General features: G+C 42.0%; 1 protein-coding gene across 1 annotated transcript in view; it reads left to right on the forward strand.

Moving 5' to 3' along the window:
- TULP3 (TUB like protein 3) overlaps positions 1-14,766 on the forward strand; it is a 32,424-nt gene extending 17,658 nt beyond the window's left edge. Inside the window, exons 3-11 of the mRNA XM_066175352.1 lie at positions 540-702; positions 2,589-2,765; positions 4,777-4,907; positions 6,623-6,820; positions 7,326-7,438; positions 7,818-7,932; positions 9,865-9,963; positions 11,899-12,070; positions 12,604-14,766. Coding sequence (XP_066031449.1) covers positions 540-702; positions 2,589-2,765; positions 4,777-4,907; positions 6,623-6,820; positions 7,326-7,438; positions 7,818-7,932; positions 9,865-9,963; positions 11,899-12,070; positions 12,604-12,737 — 1,302 coding nt within the window. The 3' untranslated portion in view covers positions 12,738-14,766. The remainder of the gene's footprint in view (positions 1-539; positions 703-2,588; positions 2,766-4,776; positions 4,908-6,622; positions 6,821-7,325; positions 7,439-7,817; positions 7,933-9,864; positions 9,964-11,898; positions 12,071-12,603) is intronic.
- Positions 14,767-22,446: the final 7,680 nt, after the last annotated feature.

A 22,446-nucleotide genomic window follows, 5' to 3' on the forward strand; every position in this document is an offset into this window, starting at 1 on the left:
CCTGAATTATATGGAATAATTTTGCAAGGTAGATCAAATTTCCTTTTAGTGGATCATTCCTATTTTAATTACTGTTGTTTATTTATTTGTCTCCCCACTTTAAGTCTTACCTCTCAGCATTGTTTTCTGGGAACTATTTGCTTTAAGTTCTCCCTATAAGGTGATAGCTTTTCAGATAAAAACCTTTTCCTTTGCAAGCCCTGACTGTTTCATACTGGGTTATGGATGACTGCTGAGTTTATCTATTTGTATTAAGGTTTGCTGAAGTTGAGACTGGGTGAAAGGATTTAACTGGTAGTCTCAAGACTGGTCAGAAAATAAGGAGGCGTCCATGTCAACGTCTTGTGGAGAATCAAAGTCAGTATCCCACTCCAAAACCTCAGTGATATCTGTGTGTAGGATTTTTGTAAGAACTTGCAAGAGTATTTCAAGTTTGAGATTCTGATCAGGAACATGTCATTGCCAGTGGCTGAGGCTTGGATTCTGCCTCTCTCGATGTGGTTACTCATCCCCGTTTCCTGTTTTTCTTTATTCCACAGAGAGCACTTCTGGAGAAGAAGCAGAGGAAGAAACGTCTCGATCCACTGATGGTGCAGCCAAATCCTGAGGCCAAGCTGCGCAGGTCAAAGCCCAAAGGGTGCGAGGAGCAGACTCCTTTAGTAGAAACTCCTACCCCTGTCCACAGTGATGTTGTTTTACATGGTAAATAATCAACATGATTGCAACAGGCTTCCCCAAAATCCCAGTGCATGCATTATGTCACAAGTGGGTGCTTGCATTGCTGTGGTAGGGGTCAAGTGATAAGATTATTTATGTACTTTTCTGTATACAAAAGTTGAATTGTAGTACAGTATGGTTGAGCAATACAAAGCTGTGAAAGCAAACAAAAACCTCTCCTTGATTTTTGTGACAGCTGTAAATCTTCATGTGCTCTTGAGTAATCTTTCCCTTGAGTTAGGCTAGGAGAACTGTAGAAATGGGCTGGCAACTTATAAAGGTGAGGACATGCAAATCCAGAGTAAAAAAAATCTTCTAAAGCTGTAAGATAAAGAAAATAATTCAGTAGCAACTGCTTGTATGGTGTTTCCTTATGGTGTCATGGCATACTCCACCTCAAGATTGCGTATGACTGAATGATAAAGTGGAGAAAGCAAACAAATAGTGTTATGAACTCTGTGTTAGGCTCTTGATGGTTTTAAACTCATCTCTTGTTTTCTGTGGTCTTCATTGGGACAACTGAAACATGACAGGTTACAGTGGTCCACAAAGTAACAAGCACAAAGTGCTATCTGGGCCAAAGGCAATAGCCTGGTGACCTCAAAACATTGCAGTAAAATAGTAACTATTATTTTAGGAGTGAAAAGAAATGCAGTAGTGAGAGCCTGAAGACTCCCATGTCACAAAGAGATAAAAAGAGCAGCAATGAAATCCTTACATTCTAATGGAAGTGTCAGGAAGTTGTTTACGAGAGCCAGGATCCCATCAGCCTATCAAGAAAGAAATGGGAAACATTCTAAGGCTTTGAGATGTGTGCTATTGCAGGGTGTGATAATACAAGCATTGTACTGATAGCAAATTAATATGCACACTAGAATTTTAAACCTCCAAACAAGGGGTGTTTAAAAGATCACAGTTGGAACTATATTATCCCTTCTCTCTTGAATATTTTTCTTGTTCTCCAGGTGCCTTTCAGGATCATAGGAGGGGAAGGAAAGTGGTATTGTTTATGGTAGCATTTACATGTTTAAAAACAGGTGGAAGAAATCTTCTGTTAAAAGACACTTTCAAGTTAAGAAGAGAATGAGAGATAAGATAGGTGTGACTCTTAAGGTGGGAGTCTTCAGTAAGACTCAAATTAGAACTTAACTGCTCATTCACTGCCTTTCATAGTTCTGAGGCTTTCTCAGTGCAAACAAGTCCTGTTAAGAAGTGATAACAGTAGTAAACACATCAGAAATACAACGCCTAGATAAAGCAGTAAAGTTTTTTAAGTAGGAAAACAGTGGGAAAACAAGAAATCCAAAGCTGGAGCTACACTTACGTATTGTGTGCTACATATTAGGTGTTGTGCCAGACCCTGATATCAAGATGCCTCTTCCAATTGGGAAATGTGGTGCACAGCTGTGTTGTATGGTTTAAACATGGAAGTTTCATTCTAACAAAGATAGAGGGCTTTTTTCTGTCTATGGCTGTAGATAGTTTTATCAAATTGATTTGTGATGCTCTCTGTAGAGTACTCATTGGCACAGGAGCAAACAAACAAGGTGAAGAAAAAGAAAATAAGGGAGGGGTCTGTAAATAAATTGAAAACTATCAATGTGCATGACAATTTGTTTTAACTGCTTAAACCCTTGTAAAATTTTAAACTATATTTAAATAGGGAGAAACTGATAGGTTTAAAGTAATAGGCAGTCTGTACCAGAGTCAGGCCTGACTCCTGCCAAGCTTTCTGAAAAAAATTGAACAAGTATATTTCAGTACTTTAAAGAGATGCAGAGGGAGGGAAGATGAAAAGAGCCACCATCTTGGGATGCATCTTAGGCCATAAAAGAATAGACTTTGGAATTCTGTTTCATTTTTGCCTGCAGGCATTGATGGACCAGCTGCTTTCCTGAAATCAGAAGTGCAAGATTTGGGGACCAACCTCCAAACTCTGTCTGTTGGGTCTACAAAACCAGAAGAAAATGGAGATAAGGAAAATGATGGAGAGGCTGTAACAGACACAACAAGCAAGCCAGATCTGCAAGAAATATTACAGAAACGAGGTAAGAGTTGATAATGGATAAATGTCTTCTTTGGGGCTCTTCTACTTTTCCAACTTTATTTCAGTGGCATTAAAAAATGAGGAATCATGAAACAAATGTCTGTAGGATATCACTTTTCAAAGAGCTGCTAGATTCTACAGCACGTGGAAGTACAGTGCTGCAGTTCCTTTTTCTGTTATTATTTGAACCATACCGGTTATATTTTAAGGGTTTCTCAATGTGCTGTATAATTTCTGGTCTTTCCAAGGAAATTGCTGACAAAATGCTATACCACATTTTGCTAAAGTTTGGGGTGTTTTTATTCCAGATATGTTATATCTTGATAAGATGCTTGAATATTTTCACAACAGCAGGATCCTTCAGTAAATGCCATGATTTAACTCCTTAGGAGACTAACAGGAAATATGTTTTTTTCTGAGTCAGAGGCTGTCACAGTCAGCGCTTTTCAAGTTATATATTCAATAGTTATATCCCATTGAGTAATTTCCTAGCGGAGTGTCAAGCTCTGTCTGCCAAGTAACTTAAGCTGCTGCCAGTGCTACAGGAAACCTTTTTTTGTTGCATGCAGCTTAAGCACTTTGCAGCAAAGTAATGGCTAGTGTTTAATTTCGTATACAGCTTGTTTTTATTTTGTTGAGCTTGTGTCTCAGAATGTTTCCAGTATACTGCATGTATTGAGGTACTATCACATTCAGAGGTATTCTCATCCAGTTGTCAAATGGCACAGCGACTTACCTACAGATGATAGCAACATTACACAAGAGTTGGAAAAGGAAAGAGGAGAGAATATCTAGTGACTTCAGGGGAAATTAGTGGAGGTAGAATATAAACAGTGAATTTTGAAATTGGCTGGAGTACCAGGGTCAACGCCTTTCCTCTTCCCAAACGTCCTTTGGGAAGTTTACTGACAGGTTGTTAAGACTGGATTTTTCTGTTTTATCTGAGACTTCCAGCAGTGCCTCTTCTCTGCAGTGCCATGTCAGAGCATTGTTATAATATATGTTCTCAGAAAATAATTCAGTTAAGCAGGCTGTGTTCACTCTCTGTTGGTTCAATTTGGTTGGAAAAGACCTTTGAGGTCTTTGAGTTCAACCTATGACCTAACACCACCTTGTCACCTAGACAATGGCACTAACTGCCACATCCAGTCTTTCCTTAAACACCTCCAGGGACAGTGACTCCACCACCTCACTGGGCAACTCATTCCAACTCCCAGTCAGCCTGTGTTTTTTTCACACTGAAAAACATCTTCCTAATGACCAATTCATGATGCAGTTCCAAGTGGAAGGACACACCAGATAGTGATGTGTACAGAACCTCTTTATAAATATCTTTATGCAAAGTTTTTTTTTTAGTTATATACCCACAGTCATCTCTACATGACCGTGCTTAGGTTAAGATTAAGTGAGTCCTGAACTTCCTCAGTCTGTGCTTCAGTTTTAGAAATCAAGTCATAATTAGTATTCCTGGACCTGAGTTTTTGGTACTGGAACAGGAGGGGCTTTTACTGAAAAATTGACATACTCTGTTTCAGTGTGTGTAAGACTGAGGGAAAATGGTAAAGGATGTATACTGTACAGAGTCAAATTTATGAGATATTGTCAGCATATTGATCTGGATTTCCTTTTATTGTTGTTGTTCTTAAGATATGGAGGACTTTTTTGCATGAAAATATGCAAAATTAATTCAATGAAAACATAAACTAAGCAATATGTTGTGTCATGGAATATCAAGTAAAATCCATATTAATAAAGGCCTGACAGCTGCTTAATCATCTATACAGTGACTGCTGCACAATAGAAGTAGGAATTTGAATTACAAGGCTCAGGAAGAGATATAGCACATGAAGAAAATCAGCAGTTGAAACAGAAATTAAGAATCAGCAGTTGAAAAAAAACCCCAGAAATTAAGAGTTTGAATAGGTATTCAAGAGTCATGTATGAATTAATGATGCCATGAATTTGTAACACCTTCTTTCAGAGATTACATTCTTAATCCTGTATTCTGACAGGAATTTCAGGCAGTTTGAATTTTGATGAAGAGGACACAGAAGAGGAAGAAGCTGGAAAGAGACCAGTATCTCATTCACCATACCCTGAATCTGAGAGGCCTAGTTCTGCATCCAGTGAGAAGTCTTTTGCAGTAAGTGTCTTGAAATCGATTTCTGATAAGTACTGGGCACATGCCTGGTTTTAGTGCCAACCCCTGGAGCACTGGGCTAAAATACAGCAGCTGCAAGTACAGTAGCCAGCAGCATCATTCCCTGAAAGCAGAGGAAGGTCAAGATTGTCAGGTTACCTGACTGAAGGGACACTGAGTTAGACATAAAGGCTTAGCAGTGATCAAAGGAACAATTGTGGGTGGAGGATCCCAGGGAGCCTAATCAGTGAATATGGGAACGCAGTGAGTCAGCACTGTTACCCTTAAAGAAAACAGACTGGGCCATTGTCTCTGCAAAATTCACCAAAATGACTCAGAGAAGCTCTGAAATGCCATGCAAACATAGGAGGGATTTATTCCTCCCTAACAGAATTTTGGAATGGAACAGAGAATGTTGGGATTGGACAAACATCATATGAGATGTTTGGGGAAAGAAACTTTAAGAGGGAAAAGAAGGGTATCAAGGTGGATCAGGGAGTAATAAGCATGAGAACACAGGGATTAAAGAGGGTAAAAGGCATCAGATATGTGTAAACAACTGCAAAACAGTATGACTGTCTGCCCAAGCCTTGTGCCTTGATTACTTCAGCACGTCCCTCTCTCTTCTGAAACTTCACTTCTGTTTCTCCCGTGGATGTGTTTGTGGGTGTGTGATATGCATACATGCCTACATACATATGTTGACAAATTATGTGCTGGACTAAGCAGTGAATTGGAAGAGACCAGCATCAGGAAGACACAGGGTCTGAGCTGCCTCAGACTAGATAAAGACCATGGGGTTTGAGCATGGATGCTGGACACCCTTTAAAGTCCATGCTGTGGGAGCCCCACCTGAGTGTATTTGTGAGGTACTGAGTGTTTGTTGCCCTGCACTAGTAGGGGAGTAGTGCAAGAGGTCTGGGTGTCACCTTCTTGGGAGACTGGGCTGTGGGTGCAAAGTGCTGGAGATACAGGGTGGTGGGTGCTGGGGGGGGGGAGGTGGTGAGACTCTCTAGGGAATTTCAGATCTATGTATATGTGTCTGTGCTATTCACTCAGGTTTCCTACTGGCTATAGCTGGGAATGGGGATAAACCTGCTACTTCATCTTGAAACCCAGTCAAAGAAGGATCGCTTGGGTGCTAAGTTGACAGGATTCTAAGAAAAAATTTAATGACTTGTACCAGATTTCCATTAGAATTCCAATCCCTTTGATTACACAGATTGTTCTAAGGCTCTTGCAACATTGAGTTGATATGGTTCCACCAGCAGCTTACTCCATTTCTGCTACTGTTCTGAACCAACAAAATCTCAGCACTCATTTCAGTCACAAAATCCCAGCCTGTCTTACTGCAGCATCCATCAGTCCTGCTTTATCATACTGTTTTATTTTCCACAGTGTTTGAAGTTCTAAAAGCAAAGAGGTTCTTTGCTTAGAATATTTATAGCATCTCATCCTATTTCCCCTTTTCTAGCAAATCACTCATGTCTGCTTAATGGATACTTATCTTTTCCCCTTGGAGACCCAGTCTTTCCTCAGAGTAAAACCTTCAGCTGCTTTCTTCTGAGGAAACACAGGTGGTATCTTGTTTAACCCTCCCTTCCCCAGTATCTTCTGGAGACATGATATCTTATGTTTCAACAAACCACAATTTTCTTGTGGAATACCAGAGTCTCTGATCTGATATTAATTTGCTAATATGATGCTTCTTCCCATAGGAAACAGGTGCTTCCTGTAGTCCATCCCCTCAGGCAGATGCACAGCTGGGAGAAGTAGAGAACTTGGAGGATTTTGCATTGCGCCCTGCACCCCGTGGAATCAGTGTCAAGTGTCGAATCACTAGAGATAAAAAGGGAATGGACCGGGGGCTCTTCCCTACTTACTACATGCATCTGGAAAGGGATGACAACAAAAAGGTATTGGAAGCTGCACACATTATCTTGGCTATTTTACTCCTACCACAGAATATTTTTGGTGCAAGGGAGAGCTTTTGGTAACAAACTCGTAGCTGAGGAGAGCCATCATGCAGATGAGAACAGGTTACAATTGGCCAAGGTACTAAGGAGGGAATTAGCATGCAATTGTATTGTGGTTTAAAAGCCATAATACAGTGAAAGATAAAATTGAAAAAGTATAAAAATGTTAAATGTTAAAAAAGAGCAGGAAGACTGAGTTGCTCCAGAAGAAAAGGAGGGAAGACTACAAAGGACAGTTGCATTAAATGTAGACTGCCTAGTGAGCTGATGGAGGGATAGGATTTCAGGCTGGGCACTTTGGAAGAGAACAAAATTGTGGAGACAGTGATATTAGCACAGAATAAAGAAGGGAATGCATTTGGGAAATGGAGAGATAACAGTTTGGATAGCAATGCCTTTGCATTCTTACAAAGCATCAGTCTTGATCAAAGTTTTGTTTTTTCAGACATTCCTTCTTGCAGGGAGAAAAAGAAAGAAGAGCAAAACATCCAATTACCTCATATCAGTTGACCCAACCGATTTATCTCGGAAAGGGGAAAGTTTCATTGGAAAACTCAGGTGAGAACCACAAATGAAAACTAGATTGAGATAGGATTTTAATTTTGATTGAGTTGTGGTTATGACTGGCAATCTGGTATAAATTCAAAGAGAATGAACTTGCATCGTTGTGCTCAATGTAATCTGTATTCGCTTGGGTTGGCAGCCTTCTTCAGCATTACCATTCACTGTGGCAACTCAGAGAAGAAATTGTCTAGATGCTTTTCCAGGATAGGTTACAGGCTCACATGGTCATGGAAGCTCCTCACTGAGCTGGCAGCAGGAAGATTCAGGTGGCAGGAGATGTATGTTTTTGCTGTGCTGTGCAAATACTTTCAGAAGATGACAAAACTTTCTACTGATGTCTCTCTTTCTGTGTTTTTCCATAACCTGACATTAGGTCAAACCTCATGGGAACCAAATTTACAGTCTATGACCATGGTGTTAACCCAGTCAAGGCACAAAGTCTAGTGGAAAAGGCTCATACAAGACAGGAGCTGGCAGCTATTTGTTATGTAAGTATTGCCTCTCCCTTTTTACCCCCTTCTTTGTGCCTGGTTACCGAGGAAACACAGCTTGCACAGTTGTGCTGCTGCCAGCCTCCTCCACTTAACTTTGGCACCAAGTGACCAATTTCAACCAGATACAACAAGAGGCAGAGGTTTCATAGATAAATTCTTACAAGTTTAATAGAAAAAAAAAAAAAAGAAAAAAAAAAAAGAAATCAATGTCAAGAGTGAGAGAAACACCCAAACAGAAGTCCTTAGGACCTTCTTATCTGGCCTATTCAGTGTGTGGCCAGTCAGGGCATGCTTTACATGGAGCCAGCCACAGCATGAACTGCCTCTGACCCAGCTGGGGTCTGGTAGACCCTGAGAAGGAACTGTGAGGCAGAATTAGTTTTTGCAGAACCAAAGGCATTTCAAGGGATAGGAGGGAGTTGGTATTATTTCAGTACAGCTTCTTGGTGGTAAGGATGTGGTTCCAAAGTAAATTGTGACTCACTGGCTCTGTTTTAGAGATGTTCTTCTGCTCTTGTGGATCACCTCAGTGTAGGATTCAGAGTAAGGAGGCACTTGTGGACACTGTGGAATTACATGAGAGTTCTCATGTTACATTGTTTTGTATTCCAGTCCTACAGTTTGAGGAAAATTTGAGGTTCTCTACAAAATAATCGCTGTCAAGTGGAAGGATTTTTATATCTCTCACAGGTGTTTTTACTTTTCTCACAGAAGCTTAGGGATGCATTAACCTACTGGAGCAGCATCTTGATTTTTTGCTTTTGCTCTTGATCTTAATGGCACTTGGGAAAAAAATTGATGTGATAATTCTAGTACCAGCCCATTTACAAAAGTATCACTAGATATTTTCTTTGTATATAGTATTCTTCAGTTTCCTACCTAGCTGGACACAATAAGGTGTTAGAATGAGCACAGGCAGTTAATATAAAGTCAGCTCTTCAGAATTCTGAACTTTTATCTACAAGGAGTTAGTAAAGTTTAAATATGAATAAAATCAGTACCCTCATTCTTATACATGCCCCTAGATTTTCTGAAGTGAAGTAATAGAAGTTGCAGCTCCAGAGACCTTTGTCTGTGTCTGCAAAATGCATTAATGTGTTAGGAGAAGCTGTATCACTTTTGCCAATCAATTCAGTACTTCTAAAAGATTCTGGCTTTTAATTGGTCTTTGAGAATTTTAAAGGTTATCACTGACATTGTTACAGAATACTTTAAATGGGCCCTTGGATTTTGGCTGATACTGTTAAATGAATGGTTTGAGAATACCAGGACTTTTTTCCTTTGCTTTTTGTACTCAATCTACTTGGAGCAGTCTCCTTCAGTACTCTGGAAAAATCTGTTTAAGATTGAAGCTTGGATAGTTGCTGAATACTTCCCTTCCTGGGACTGTTCTTAAATATTTATAAAGCAGTATGATTTGAGAGAAGATTGTAGGTGTTTTCTCAAACACAAATAACAGTGCCTGAAGAAAAATATCATTCATTGTTCAGAATTTTAGAACATTTTAGACTAACTGGTGGTATACAGACAACACAGAGTCAGGTCAAAGATATTTTGCCTTTTATCATACTTAAAGCTTGTTCACTTGCAAGATTTCAGCACATTACTGCCTCAGGTGCAAAAAGCTTATGCCTGGAAGCTGCACTTGTCTAATTTTGTTGTAAATGTTTCAGTAGTCTAAGAAATGCACTCCAAATTTGTTAATAGCCTGCAAATCTCCTAACACTGTTCTCTAAATGAGGAAGGGAGAGAAAGCAATCCTCAATGATTAAACACAGTTGCAGTTAGGTAACTGCTGCTACAGTTGTAGCCAGCAAAATCCTAAAAACTAGTACAAATGGTGATCCAAGTTCAGTTTTGCTGTCTTTCCTTCCCTGAGGTGAAGTCTCTCATTTACTGAAAATAATGGCTTTCCTTGTCTTTCAGGAAACTAATATCTTAGGATTTAAGGGTCCCAGAAAAATGTCTGTGATCATTCCAGGAATGAACATGAATCATAAGCGAATTCCAATCCGTCCACGAAATGTGAGTTATGAAGTTTGCTCATGTTTCAGACTGAAGGAAGAGGTTAAAACTTCCTTGTAGAGGCCTGGCTGTGACTGACAATCAGGGTTTTTAGGAGCCAGGGCTTTAGCAAGTGGCCTGGAGAGTAAATACAATGTTGCCTAAATGTGTGGGTTAATTTGTTCTTGCCTTCTACCGAATCTGTAGCTTTCTGAATAGTATTTGAATCCTTAAGGGTCCTTTGGTCAGCCTAAATATGATTTCCTCATCTCTGCATTGTTGCTGTTGCACCTTACAAGCTGCCCTCACAGTGGGACCCTGTTGTCCTGAGGGTTGAATGAACACAGGACACATTTGGTTCTCCCAGGAGCTCATATTCTTAGCCAGGATGTGGATTGCAACAGTTAGGCAATAGACAGATAAGGTACTGCTGGTGCAATAGCAAGAGGGTAAATACATTTTTGATCAGAATGCTATTAGCCTTTTTGTAGGAGGAGCAGAAAAGGAGGATTCTTGAAGGAGAAGGAGGGATGAGGAGAAGGATAGAGTTTTGTTGTGACTATTTAGCGAGGATTTCTCATAGTTATGAGAGGTGTCATAGCTAAAAGCTTACAGAACAGTATCTGATGGTATGTTAGGGTGTGTGATGACAATTGTTAGGTTCCCTTAATGTGGGTTTTATCTTTGGTGACAGAAGACCAAAAGACAGAAAGAAGAGGTACCAACTGAAAGGTGTGGTCAATGTTTTAAGCAAGAAAATGGTATTTGCAGCCATGTTGTGAGTAGATATGAGTAGGACAAGAATGTATTTCCTGAGGTCAGAGAAAAAAATCTTCAAGAATGGAAATTGAGAGTCATGAGAACCCAGAAAAGAGATTTAATTCTTGTGAATGGTCAGAAAAATTGTATCTAGAAGTGGTCATTTATTCATTGTCTTTCAGTTAGTGTTGCCATCTCTTCCATTAGTACAGTAATGGTTCCATGGCCCTGCCTTTTTCTCCCCTAAATCTAAATGCGCTTAGTTGGTGCCAGTTCTCAGGGGGTTGTTTTGCATCTTTAAAAAATAAATAAAGTTAAAATTAAAAAGTAACTAAACTGAACAGGAAGTTTTATTTAGGTTATCCTCGAAAATCAGCTATGGTATCTTTGTACGATTCTGAAGCACATACTGTAGCTATATCAATCAGACCTCCACAACAGGTTGTTTTCTGAGCATTTTCTCCTATTAGTACCTTGGACTCTTTTTCTTCAGTGTTTAGCATTTATAGTTTGGATTTTATTTGTTGCAGAAAATAAAATTAAATTTTAAAATTAAATTAAAATTAAATTAAAATTAAATCAAACGTCATGTTTCACTACAACCTGAATCTCCTTGTAATTTATTGTTTGTCAAATTAAATGTGCTGTTTTACTTCCTCTTTGTATTTTTTTGGTTCTGTTTCTCTCTGGTTTTCATACTGTGCATCACTCATTAGACCCTATAGGATGACATTTAATCTTACATTCTATTGCAGCCTTTGGACTTTCTACTGAAGCACCTCAGGGCCTGGCACTGTGCAGTTAATTGTAGATTATTTTCTTTTATTTCAAAGTTTAGAATGTTAGAAATGGAAACTGGATGCAACAGGATCAGAGAAAGATGAGATTCAGAAGGGATTCATGCCAGCAGGATGGCAATTATCTGTGGACTCTGAATTGCTCCCTTTCCTGTACACACTCTTCCTTCCCTGTCACTCTTTTTACTTTACTGAGTGAAAAGGAATGCTTGGACTGGGAATTTAGGAAAGTGTCTTCCTGGTATTTGCAGAAAGTATTCAGTAGGACTGAGTTTAAGTGATGTCATTGTGTTTCATAAAACAGGGAATGAGGTGACAGAGTGCCACACACATGGGAGGTGGTACTCAGAGGCAGAGCCATTCCGTATCTGATAAATATATATTTATTTCTTCTGAACAGGAGCATGAGGGTCTGCTGTCAAAATGGCAAAACAAAAATTTAGAGAACCTCATTGAGTTGCACAACAAGGCTCCAGTCTGGAATGATGATACTCAATCCTATGTTTTGAACTTCCATGGGAGGGTCACTCAGGCCTCAGTGAAGAACTTCCAGATTGTCCATGACAATGACCGTAAGAGTCTGGTGGAGTGTGTGGGGCTTACTTAAACAGGGAGAACCTAATTTTTTTCATGAGGCTTGGGAGGAATAGGACACCCTTCCTAGAGGAGGAAAACTAGGTAAAGGAAACTAGCTCAGGATTACTGTGGACTTCTGAGCTGTCAGGAAAATTATATAAGGCCTCCTATTTTCTGGGGTGGATGCAGACTCTGCTGCCTGTAACTGCAGCAAAGAGGGGCAAATGAAACTTTCCTGAAGTGAAAGCAAAGGTTTAATACAGCACCTTCAGGCTGGCAAAAGATAGGTTTGAGCTTTGGTTCTGAGAAGAAAAATAATCTCTAGTGTAGCACAGTCACTCTAGAGGACAGATTTCAAGGCCACTCTGGTGCGAAAGGATGGATACACCAATCACATATATTTGGGACTGGGAGATGTTGGGGTGGGGTTTGTGGTTGGGTTTTGTTTGGCTTTTTTGTTGTTGTTTGTTCATTTTTTTCTTTGCCTTCACTGTGAAATTGTTCATCTCTGAATGTCATTTCTCCCCAGCTGACTACATCGTGATGCAGTTTGGTCGTGTAGCAGAAGATGTGTTCACTCTGGACTATAATTACCCTCTCTGTGCTCTCCAGGCCTTTGCTATTGGACTCTCCAGCTTTGATAGTAAATTGGTCTGTGAATGAGGGAAAACAGACATGAAACATGGAACTCATTCCCACCCCTGCATCTTGTAAGAGTTCCAGGTGTAGCAATGAAGAGCATATTGGAAGGGAAATGGAGGACAGACTTCTGCAGGCTTATTAGAAAACCAATTCCAGCCTTCAGAGCTTTGTGGGATTTGACAGCAGACCACCTTTGGAGCAGCCTCTGTATGGATTGTGGAAGAACAAGAAATCTAGGTGATGTTTCTGTCATTGGTGTTGATTCTGCTTTTAGAATCCTTGTTTACAGATGCTGCATGAGAGTGGACTAAGCTTATTGGAACTCCTTGCAGCTAGGATTAGAAAAATAATGGCTAAATGTTCATTTACCTTGAAGCTTCCACAAGGCTTGGGAAATGATGCTACTCAAGAGTTCCTGATCAGATGAATTCAGAAAAATAGAAACAGCTGGAATAAGACATTGGCTGTAAATACAACACTTTTACTCTGTGGAATGATTGTCAGCTAAGATTGATACTCCATTTCCCTTTCAGTATTCTTTATCCCTTGACAGTTGTTCTACCAAATGAAAAACAATCAAATCTCAAACACTCCATTTTCAGTGGGTGATATTATATTCGTTGCTACTTCTGTTACTTCTAACCAAGTGAAAAATGAGACTGAATAGATGATAGAATCTGGCTGAATTTGGCAGAAGATAGTATTGTAACAATATACACTACCACTTCTGGAAAGCAGTGTTCTGATTGGTTGAATCTAGACTGTAAACTGATGAGAAATATTTTTAAATTTTGTCATTGTTCATGAAATTTGCTATGTTTTTAGGTATAAGTTTGTGACCAATTTTATTTTTTTTAATGTGAGATTATCTCAAGGCATGACATATTAAAGTAGATTTTGTATAAATAATCTTAACCTGATTATAAGGAGTTACCTCAAAAAGAGATTACAGGTATTTTCAAAGGGATCAGTAAGTTTAGTGTAATTGTACCACAAGGCTTTGCAATGTGTCCTTCCAATGTTCTATTTTTAATACTGGATGTACAGTATGGAGACTGTGTGTCACAGCATGGAACATTTGATTCATGTGGCCTTAACTCACCAGAGTGGATTGCAGCACGGTGTGGCCTGGAGGCCTCTGCACACATCTGTGTACTGAAGCAGAGAACAAATACTGTCTTGCCTGCTTCTTGCCTATTACACATATTCACGATGGTTTGGAGAAGTCTGTCCCTCTAGTGGGACAAGACTTAGGTGTTCTCCAGCTTTGGATATTGTCCTTGTCAGCAGATTAACCCTGTTTCAAGCTGCAGAGAGCAGATACATTGCTTTTGGTCTCTGGAGTCTTTGCAGCGGTAGATATCACTTGTGCTTTCAAATAAACAAAACTTTGTGAGGACGTTTTCTGATATTGCCAGAAAGAATAATGATCGTAATCACAAAGTAAACACTGTATTTAACTGTAAAATATGAATTGAGGCTGAGAAGTCCAGCTCTAGTATCTTTCAGATATGCATTTTTCCGTAGCTGCTGAGATATTTTCTTGAGATGATCTTATCAGAAAAGCAGTCCGTGAAGAGAACTTGAACGCTGAGGGATCTGTTTTGTGCCTTCCTGCTCATCAGGCTGAGGATGAGACCTGGCAGTGTTCTTCAGCCGTGCTCTTCTGAAGTCTTGGCTGGTGGTTCAGCATTCACTCTGCCCATCCAGGAAAGGAAATCAGTTTGTGTACCTGTCTGATTATTTTTATGACTCGGAATGTGTGAAAGAAATTGCCTTATGTTATTTTGGGGTGACCTGAAGGTAGGATGCTAATTTCTGATTCAAGATGATTTTCTGTGTGCCCAGAAAGCATCCTTTTACTTAGGATCCTTTTACTTAGTTAGCCTTGTCAGCAATGACTCTTCAAGCTATTTGTTGACATCAAATGATCCTGTCACAGCTTCTCAGTCAAATTATGCAGACAGGTTAACTGATTAAGTGGTCTTTATCAGATACTGTTTTACATTAATTGTACTTATAACTTTTATATCTAAATGAAAATAAACTAATTTATATATTGAAAAGTCTTTAATTCTGAATAATTTTTTTTAAATTTTGCTGTCATTTGTGGGTATACTTTATTCTTTCTCTATGACCTATTACCTCAGTTTCTTCCTATCTGCTTGAATATCATCTGTCTTCTTACTCCCTCTTCTCCTTTGTAATTCTCAGTTCTCTTTCTTTGTGCTGTTGGGTTTTTTTTCCCATACATTTAGAAATCTGGGAATAAAAGTAAGGGTAGTCTCTGGAACATCTGTAACACTTTTACACCCCCCCCCCCCCCATCAGGTCTTACCCTACAGTTCTTGGTTTCTATGTGATTGTTTAAGCTGGTTCCATTTCTCTGTCCCATGTTTTTCCCAGCATCCAGCTAGGGCATTTCAGATGGTTCTTACTGCATTTCCCTGCCTTCCATCTGAACCCATTCAACTGTTGAAGTACATTAACATATTTTTTCTGAATCAGGTACTGAATTCATACAAGACAAGGAAGAACATCAATTCAGGTTATATTTCAAAATCATCAAAACAAAAAATCAAAATAGGTTCTATTTTCCTATTTCCACTGAGAGATGTATGAACCTCAGTAAGAGGAGATGGATCTGATAATCAGGAACTGGCACAGCTCTCAACATGCAAGCCCTATTCTTTTCTGTTTTTCCCCACTATTTCCATCTGAGCCAAATTAGTCTTGGAGGGGAGAGAAAATTAAGTGGGAAACACGACTGGGTATTTGTTCTTAACACAGTAATATTAGTTGCATACATGCAAATGTAACATACTTGAAATCCCAGAGAGATCTTAAAGAATCATATTAAATGGTTAAATTGGAATCCTAAAGGCAGGCCTAGCACATGGAAATGGCTCCTAGGCTGCTGTAGGCTCTTGGACTTACAAACATAAAAGACTGAACGATTTCTTGCTCTTTGGGGGATGAGTCTCACTCTCACTGAAGTTTTGCTGCCGAATTTGGTAGCAGTAGGACATAAGGTTTTGTTGCTGTTAGGATATTTATTATAATTCACTTAGTGTGCTCCTCTACTTGCTGGGACTAACAGCTCTGTAAATCTCTCAGTTGACATTGAATTAGGTTTCCTGTTCCTGGTGCAGAAGACAAGCAAACCCTTCCCTGTGATTTACAAGCTGAGTTAAGGGTTTGTGTGTAGTCCTGTGAAACTGAGCTATGGACAGATTCCTTCTTTTGCAGAGTCAGGAATCTCATCTTTGCCACAGGATCAAACTGTTGTACCTAACTGCAGTTTAGAACTAGTTCAGAACTAAGGAAATCCTTTAAGTAATCCTAGGGCCAAGAGATTTGGCCCGGTGTACAATTTTGAAAAAGAGTAGACAATCAATTCTGATGTGTTAAGGGCTCCCTTGCTAACAGGGAAAACAGCTGGCTCCCACTATGAGGAGGCAACAATTGAAAGCCCCGCCAGGAAAGAATGCAGAGATCCCACACCAGTGGTAACTCTTGTATCTTTTGAATGGTACACTCTATCGTTTCTGTTTTCTCATTGCATCTCCTAAGGTGCTCTACATTGAATTATTGTTTCCTCACTGGAAGCTGGAGGTCACTTCTCTTGTTCCAGAAGGGGAGAAAAATCTAGAAGCAAACTACCTTCACCAACATGCTTTAAAGTAAAGTCTATGGTAACCATAACCTGCTCTAGTAATTTAACATTCAATTTAGACAATTTATAAATAGGTGAATATATTCCAGAGGCTGGAATTTTTGATCATTTAATTTGAGTCAATTAAAATCTCCGCACAAGGCAACCCATTTCACTGTCTGCAACAAAACAGCTGAAAATTTTGGTGAAAACAAAGGATTTTTTTTTTAAGCTTAATTGAATTAAGCCCTTTATTTATTATAGGGAAAGTAATACTAATTGACTGGGGGGGGGGAAGGGGCTTTATTTTAAAAACTGCATAAGAAAATAATTCTGATAGAGTAGAAATAGGGTTGGGGAATTAGTCTGATAAGTTTCACCCACCCTCTCAGCTTTCTGTTCTAAGCAGAATCGTTTGGTTCTGCATTAGCTCCAGTAAAAATTCCCAAACACCCCACCACCAAAAAACCTGTATTCTCCTGAGTGAGTTTCCATCTGCGACTGACTGAAGTCCTGCAAACAATTTGTGTGATGATTCAGAGGAAGGAATAGGTTTCAATTCCTTCTCTTTGAGCTATGTTGGTTTGGCAAGGAAGTGGGAGCAAAACAATGTTACTCACATAATTAATGAGACCTGGCCTAGAATTCCCACTGAATATATGTGATGAGAAGTGAATTACCTTTCATATACACAGGGGTTTTTTTTTTTAAATACATATAGCTTAATAAAAACAGTGACTAAATTAATTCATTACAGGGCTTTATATAAAAAAACGGCAAAACACCCCCCAACCAAAATCTGTTCACTTAATTTTGTGACATCATCTTATTTATATTGTATATACTCTTAATTCCTACAGTTCTATCAGAAAACCTTATTTTTATAGTGAAGGGTTTTGCCATCTAGTTTCTGAGACCTTAGGACACATTTAGGACCTGTTTCCAGGTCTCTGCAATTTTCACTGCAATTTGAAAGAGTTAGGAACTTTTTTAGCTTTGGGTTCTTACAAAAACTCTCAGTTTCTTCAACACACTTAAGTTTTAAAGAAAGCCAACCATGTTGTAACTCCTCGCAGGTAGTTACGTGCGCACTAGCCATCAATGACAAAATCACCTGCTGGAGCCGGAAAAGTTTGGTTTGCTGATGTAGCTGCATTCCCCGAGCTGCTGCTAGGATGTAGTTACATTTACTAAACTTGCTGGTTTCCTACTGCTTTTGTTCTGGGAATGTGGCTTTCCAACCCTAGTGCGATTCTCGGTCTCGTATCAGCATTTTCCAGCGCAGCACGCTGGCATTCCTGTATGAACAGGTAGGAAAGGAGCAGCTCCGACGTGAGACGGAGAAAAGCCACGGGGACACCCCGCTTTGCGGGTGTGCGGGCGAGAACTCTGCTGCCGTGTCGGGCTGGGCTCTTGTTTCGCAGCGGCTCCGCGGTGCTGGCTGGAAATCACGGCCGGACTCAGGGTGGAAATCACGGCCGGACTGTCTCAGAGGGGCTCCGCAGCCGCCGGGCCGCGCCCGGAGCGCCGGGGGGAGCCCGGGAGCCGCGGCGTCCCCGCCCGGGCGGCGCAGGGGTGTCCCCGGGGCCGGAGCCCCCTCACGGGCGCTTGGCCCATCGCCCCAGGGAAAGCCCCGGACAAGCGGCGGCGTTCCCGGTCATCCGCGGCCGGCCCGTCCGGGCCGCGCACTCCAAGTTCTCCCACGCCGGGCGCTGTGCCTGCTCTCGATTCCTGGAGGCGGCGGCGGCGTCCCGCCCGCTCCCAGCGCTGCCGAGCCGCCCCCTTCCCCCGCTGCCGGCCGCCCGCCCGGAGTTTCCTTCCCCCGCCCCCGCGGGCCCCTCTTCCGGCCATTGCCCGCGTTCCCTCCGCCCCGGTCACACACGGCCCCCGGCCGGGGAGCGCCCGGCCTCGCTGGGTTTTGTTCCCAACTCCGCCTCGGCCCTTCTGCCCCCCGCCCCCCCGCCAGTCCCCTCCCAGCCCCGTCCCAGCCCCTGCCTTAGCCGGCAGTCTCTCCCTCCCTCGGCCGCCTTCATTTCATACCAACTCTCATTCCTCGCATTCCTCACTTCCTCCTTTCAAACTCCAGGGGAAATAAAAACCCTCCCTTTTCCTCCCAAACTCCTGCCCGGCCGTCCCCCGTCCCCCCCCCCCCCCCCCCCCGCCCCGCCGCCGCCCGGGCTCGCCGTCCCGCCGGCCGCGCTCCTCAGGTGAGTGTGCGCTTTGTGCCTCCGCTCCCGCCGGCCCGGCCGCCCCCCCGCTGCCATCCCATTCCATCCCATCCCATTCCATCCCCTCCCGGCCACCCGCCCGGCCCGGCATTGTTCGCCTCTCGCCGCCGCCGCGGGACCGGCGAGGGAGAGCCCCGCGGGCCCACCCCGGAGCCGCTCCTCGCCAACTTTTTTTCTTTGCGACTTGGCGGCGGCGACGATGCTGAGCGGGAGGCTGACCCGCCCGCTGCCCCTGTCCCAGCCCCCGCTCCCACCCCTGCGGGCCCGGGGGTGGGGATCGGGCGGGAGCGAGGGGCAGGCGCGCATTAACAGCGCTCGGTGCTCTCTTGGCAGAAAGTCCTGGAGCTGAAGGAGGATTTGAAGCCGGTCCCCGCTGCCCCTGCGGAACAGCAGCCGCTCTCGCCTCGCTCAGGTCAGGACGCGCCGTTCCGCGATGGCTTTGGCGCGGGGCGAAGGGGCGCGGGTGCCTGCGGGAGTCGGGCTGGAAGGGAGGGTGCGGAGCCGCTCGTGTGCGACAGGCGAGGCACAGGCGTACAAAGGAAGCGATGGGAACATCCTCAATGGAGCCTCCGGCGGCTTCCCCCGCCGGGAAGGGACTGCCGGCGCTGCCACTTCGGGAACTCGGTCGCTGAAAACTGCAGCGTTAATGGGGAGGGAAAAAAAAAAAAAAACCCACAACAGGTTTCTGTGCAGTTCGTAGAGATGCTCTTGGGGAAGGTGGAAGAGAGGAGCAGTACTTAATGTAGTAAATTTTGATGTAAATTATGGAAGATTATTTTGGGGGGGAAAACAGAAAAAAAATTCATAAGGAAGCCTGTCTGTGAGAAGGTATGTAGGTTGTTGCAGGGCATTCACCAAAAGATGAGGGAATGTTTTCCCAGTTCAGTTAGTCTGAAGTTAGAGTTGAGTTTTGGTGGCATGCCACAGGAAAGGATTAAAGAAACCCCAAACAAACTAAGCACACACACACAAAAACCAAACAGAAAGCTTTCCGGAGTAATCTTTTATCTTATGCAGATAATTACCTTTAAACAATTTCTTGCACGGGATGCTAAAGACGGGGCTATTTTTGCAGACGAGGGAAGAAGTGTAACTCTACATGTTTTAAGGACTTCTAGAAAGTATTTTATTATGAACGATCACATATGGTAAAAAGAAACCCTAACAAAAACAAAACCTCAGAGCTAACCACAATTAATTACCAACTTTGTTTTTGTTTAACCTGGAGTTACACGCATGTTACTGTCTAACTTTTAAGAGCTAGGTTCTGCGACTCCTCTACAAATAAACAACGCAAAAGACTTTTCAAGTGCAGGGGGCTGAGTAGGAGAAAAGGAGACGTAGGGTTTGGTTTTATTTTTCTCTTTATAACTGAAAATAACTGTTACTGGGGACAGGTCGGGAATCCCAGGACTGCGGTGTCTGTGTGCAGAGTGAGCAGAGCATTCGTTCACCTGTCTGTCCATCTGTCTGGGTAGATGAGAGAAGTTTTATTGTTCTCCCGCAGAAGGAAGTGGGCAGCAGGACAGGGCAGAGAGTAACGGGGAGGGGCGAGAGGAGCAGAGCAAGGGGGAAAGCAGACCGGGGACGTAGCAAGTGCTGGGGCTGGGCTGATGCTGCTGTACAGTCACCTGTGCAATTAAAGCCTTTTGGTTTCGCTGGCTTGTTCTCATGACAGAGAAGAGCCTGGGATCGTCCTGCAGTGAATACAGAGTTACTTCTTTATTTGGGCTGCTGGTTGCTGAGGGACTCCGTGGTTTTCTCTGGAACTGGGGTTGCCAGAATGAAGGACAGCCAGTCACCTTTTCAGGTTTTTTTGCAGTGGGTGCAGTCACCTTTTTCAGGTTTTCCTAAATCCCAGGGGGGATGCTCCCTCAAGCATGCAGCAATCTTATCAATCTCTAAACTGGGCTATCAGCTCATTGTTTGTGTCCTGTTGGAGGTGATCCTGGAAGCAAATAAATGTGCATGAGAATGGTTACCAGGAATTTCTCCGCTGTCTTGGATCCTACCACTTCTTTTGGATTTTTAAATTAATGCTACCGATGGTTTTGAAGTATTTTAGGCTATTATTGTGATAAGCATTTCAATGTTGCTGTATTAAAGAACATCTGTGGGGAAATGGTATGAAAATAGTACTGCTAAGCTTTAAAGAGCAAAAGGGGTCCATGGCACCCTCTCTTCTCTGTGGCTTACATAAAATCACAGTTGCTGTTGGTTTTCTTACTCAGCTGTTAGTTTCACAGAATTCAAGTAGAGTAAGCAGAGTTTTAAGAGGGTTGCTGAAAAGTTTCCAAGAGATGCAGCTTTCATCTCTGTTTGCAATTCACAGCTTTCCTTCCTTGGTATTATGTGTCCTTTTCTGTATCTTTCAGCTCTTGGTTCCATCCCAGTGTAAGCCAAGGGGTGGGTCTACAAAGAGTTGAGGCTGGCACTGCTGTGGACCTGTCCCCAGGGCCTCAAAGTGCCCATTTCCTTACTTGTCACATCTCTGTGCTTTGTCACTGACAGGGACACTGGCACTGCTGTTCACTGCCCCGGGGCTGATGCAGAGGAAAAGTAACATTCGCTTTTAGCAAGTTCCTTTTCAGCCACATCTGTGTTTTCAGCCATATCTGTTCATTCTCCAGTCAAGTTAATCATATGTGGTGTGATTAACATAAGTTAATGTGCTGGTGGGTCTGGAGAAGAGGGTGCAATGACTAGGAGGTGAAAGGTGGGAGAAGAATGGGGGCATTTTCTTAACAACATTGCCATTTCCCCCCACCTTAAGTAGTTCCTTGGACCGTGTCTACAGTAGTTCCTGTGAGAGCAAAACAATTTTCTCTTTTATCTGACAACGACTGTATCTTAAGAATGTGAAAATTTTGTGTAACCTTTCTTAAAGATCTATTATACTTTCCCTATAGCTCATGTTTGTCTCTTGTTTGTTTGTTAGGTTTGGTTCTTCTCTCCCACTCCCCCGTGCTATGTAAAAGTTTTCTTGGGCAAGTTTTTCATCACCCAATGTCCATCAGAAAAGTTTTCTTACTCTACTGCAGCAGTTTTTGCCTTGGTGTGTATTTCTCTTGGTGTGTGTTTCTTGTGTATGTATCTCTCTTGTGTATTTCTTGGTGTGATATGATTGGTTATTATTTCTCTCTGCATTTGCATCTTCTAAGTTCTTACAAGTTACTAAAGAGGGTATAATAATAATATTTTTCAATTTTCTAGGTCTAATTATTGGAGGTTTTTTATACTTTTCACTTTCTTCAGTTTGTCTGTGTTTCTATGAGAGCAAGATCCAATATTCCACGAGTTGGAGTGATTCATCTCTCTTCATTGCCTGAAGTGACATCTGAGCCCGGGCAGATTAAAGTCACATTGGTCATTTTGCAGCAAAAGCATTTGCTTTGCAGACAACTCTCTCATTTGTTGAGCATTCTCACTCTTGCCTGCCTTTAGCTCCTGCTTCTGGCAGGGCTTTGTCCTCGATTTTATCTCTGCGTTTTCTTTGCATTACTTTTTCACGTAGTCCTATTTGTCCCCCTTGCTTCTTTAATTTTCTTTTTTACACTAACACCCTTTGAGTTGTTTCTACCCACTGGTGTTTGTAAACTTCATTCTGTATCACCTGCAAGTTTCATTAACATTACCTTGAGTCAGTCAGAGATCTTTAATTAAGATGTCAAAGACAACTGGACTAGCAAAGATCCCAACCCAGAAGATGCCCCCAGTATCTGTTGGTTCTGCTTGTGTCTCATTTATCATATATATCATTATGCATAGTTTTGAAGCCATTAGTTAATTTTCTAATAATATGATCAGTGCTCTCCAAAGCCAATCTGAAGTAATTTTTAGCTGTGAT

The sequence above is a fragment of the Chamaea fasciata genome, unplaced genomic scaffold (assembly GCF_029207755.1).
Source record: "Chamaea fasciata isolate MVZ Bird 193981 ecotype frontalis unplaced genomic scaffold, bChaFas1.0.hap1 SCAF_2, whole genome shotgun sequence".
NCBI classification, from domain to species: domain Eukaryota; kingdom Metazoa; phylum Chordata; class Aves; order Passeriformes; family Sylviidae; genus Chamaea; species Chamaea fasciata.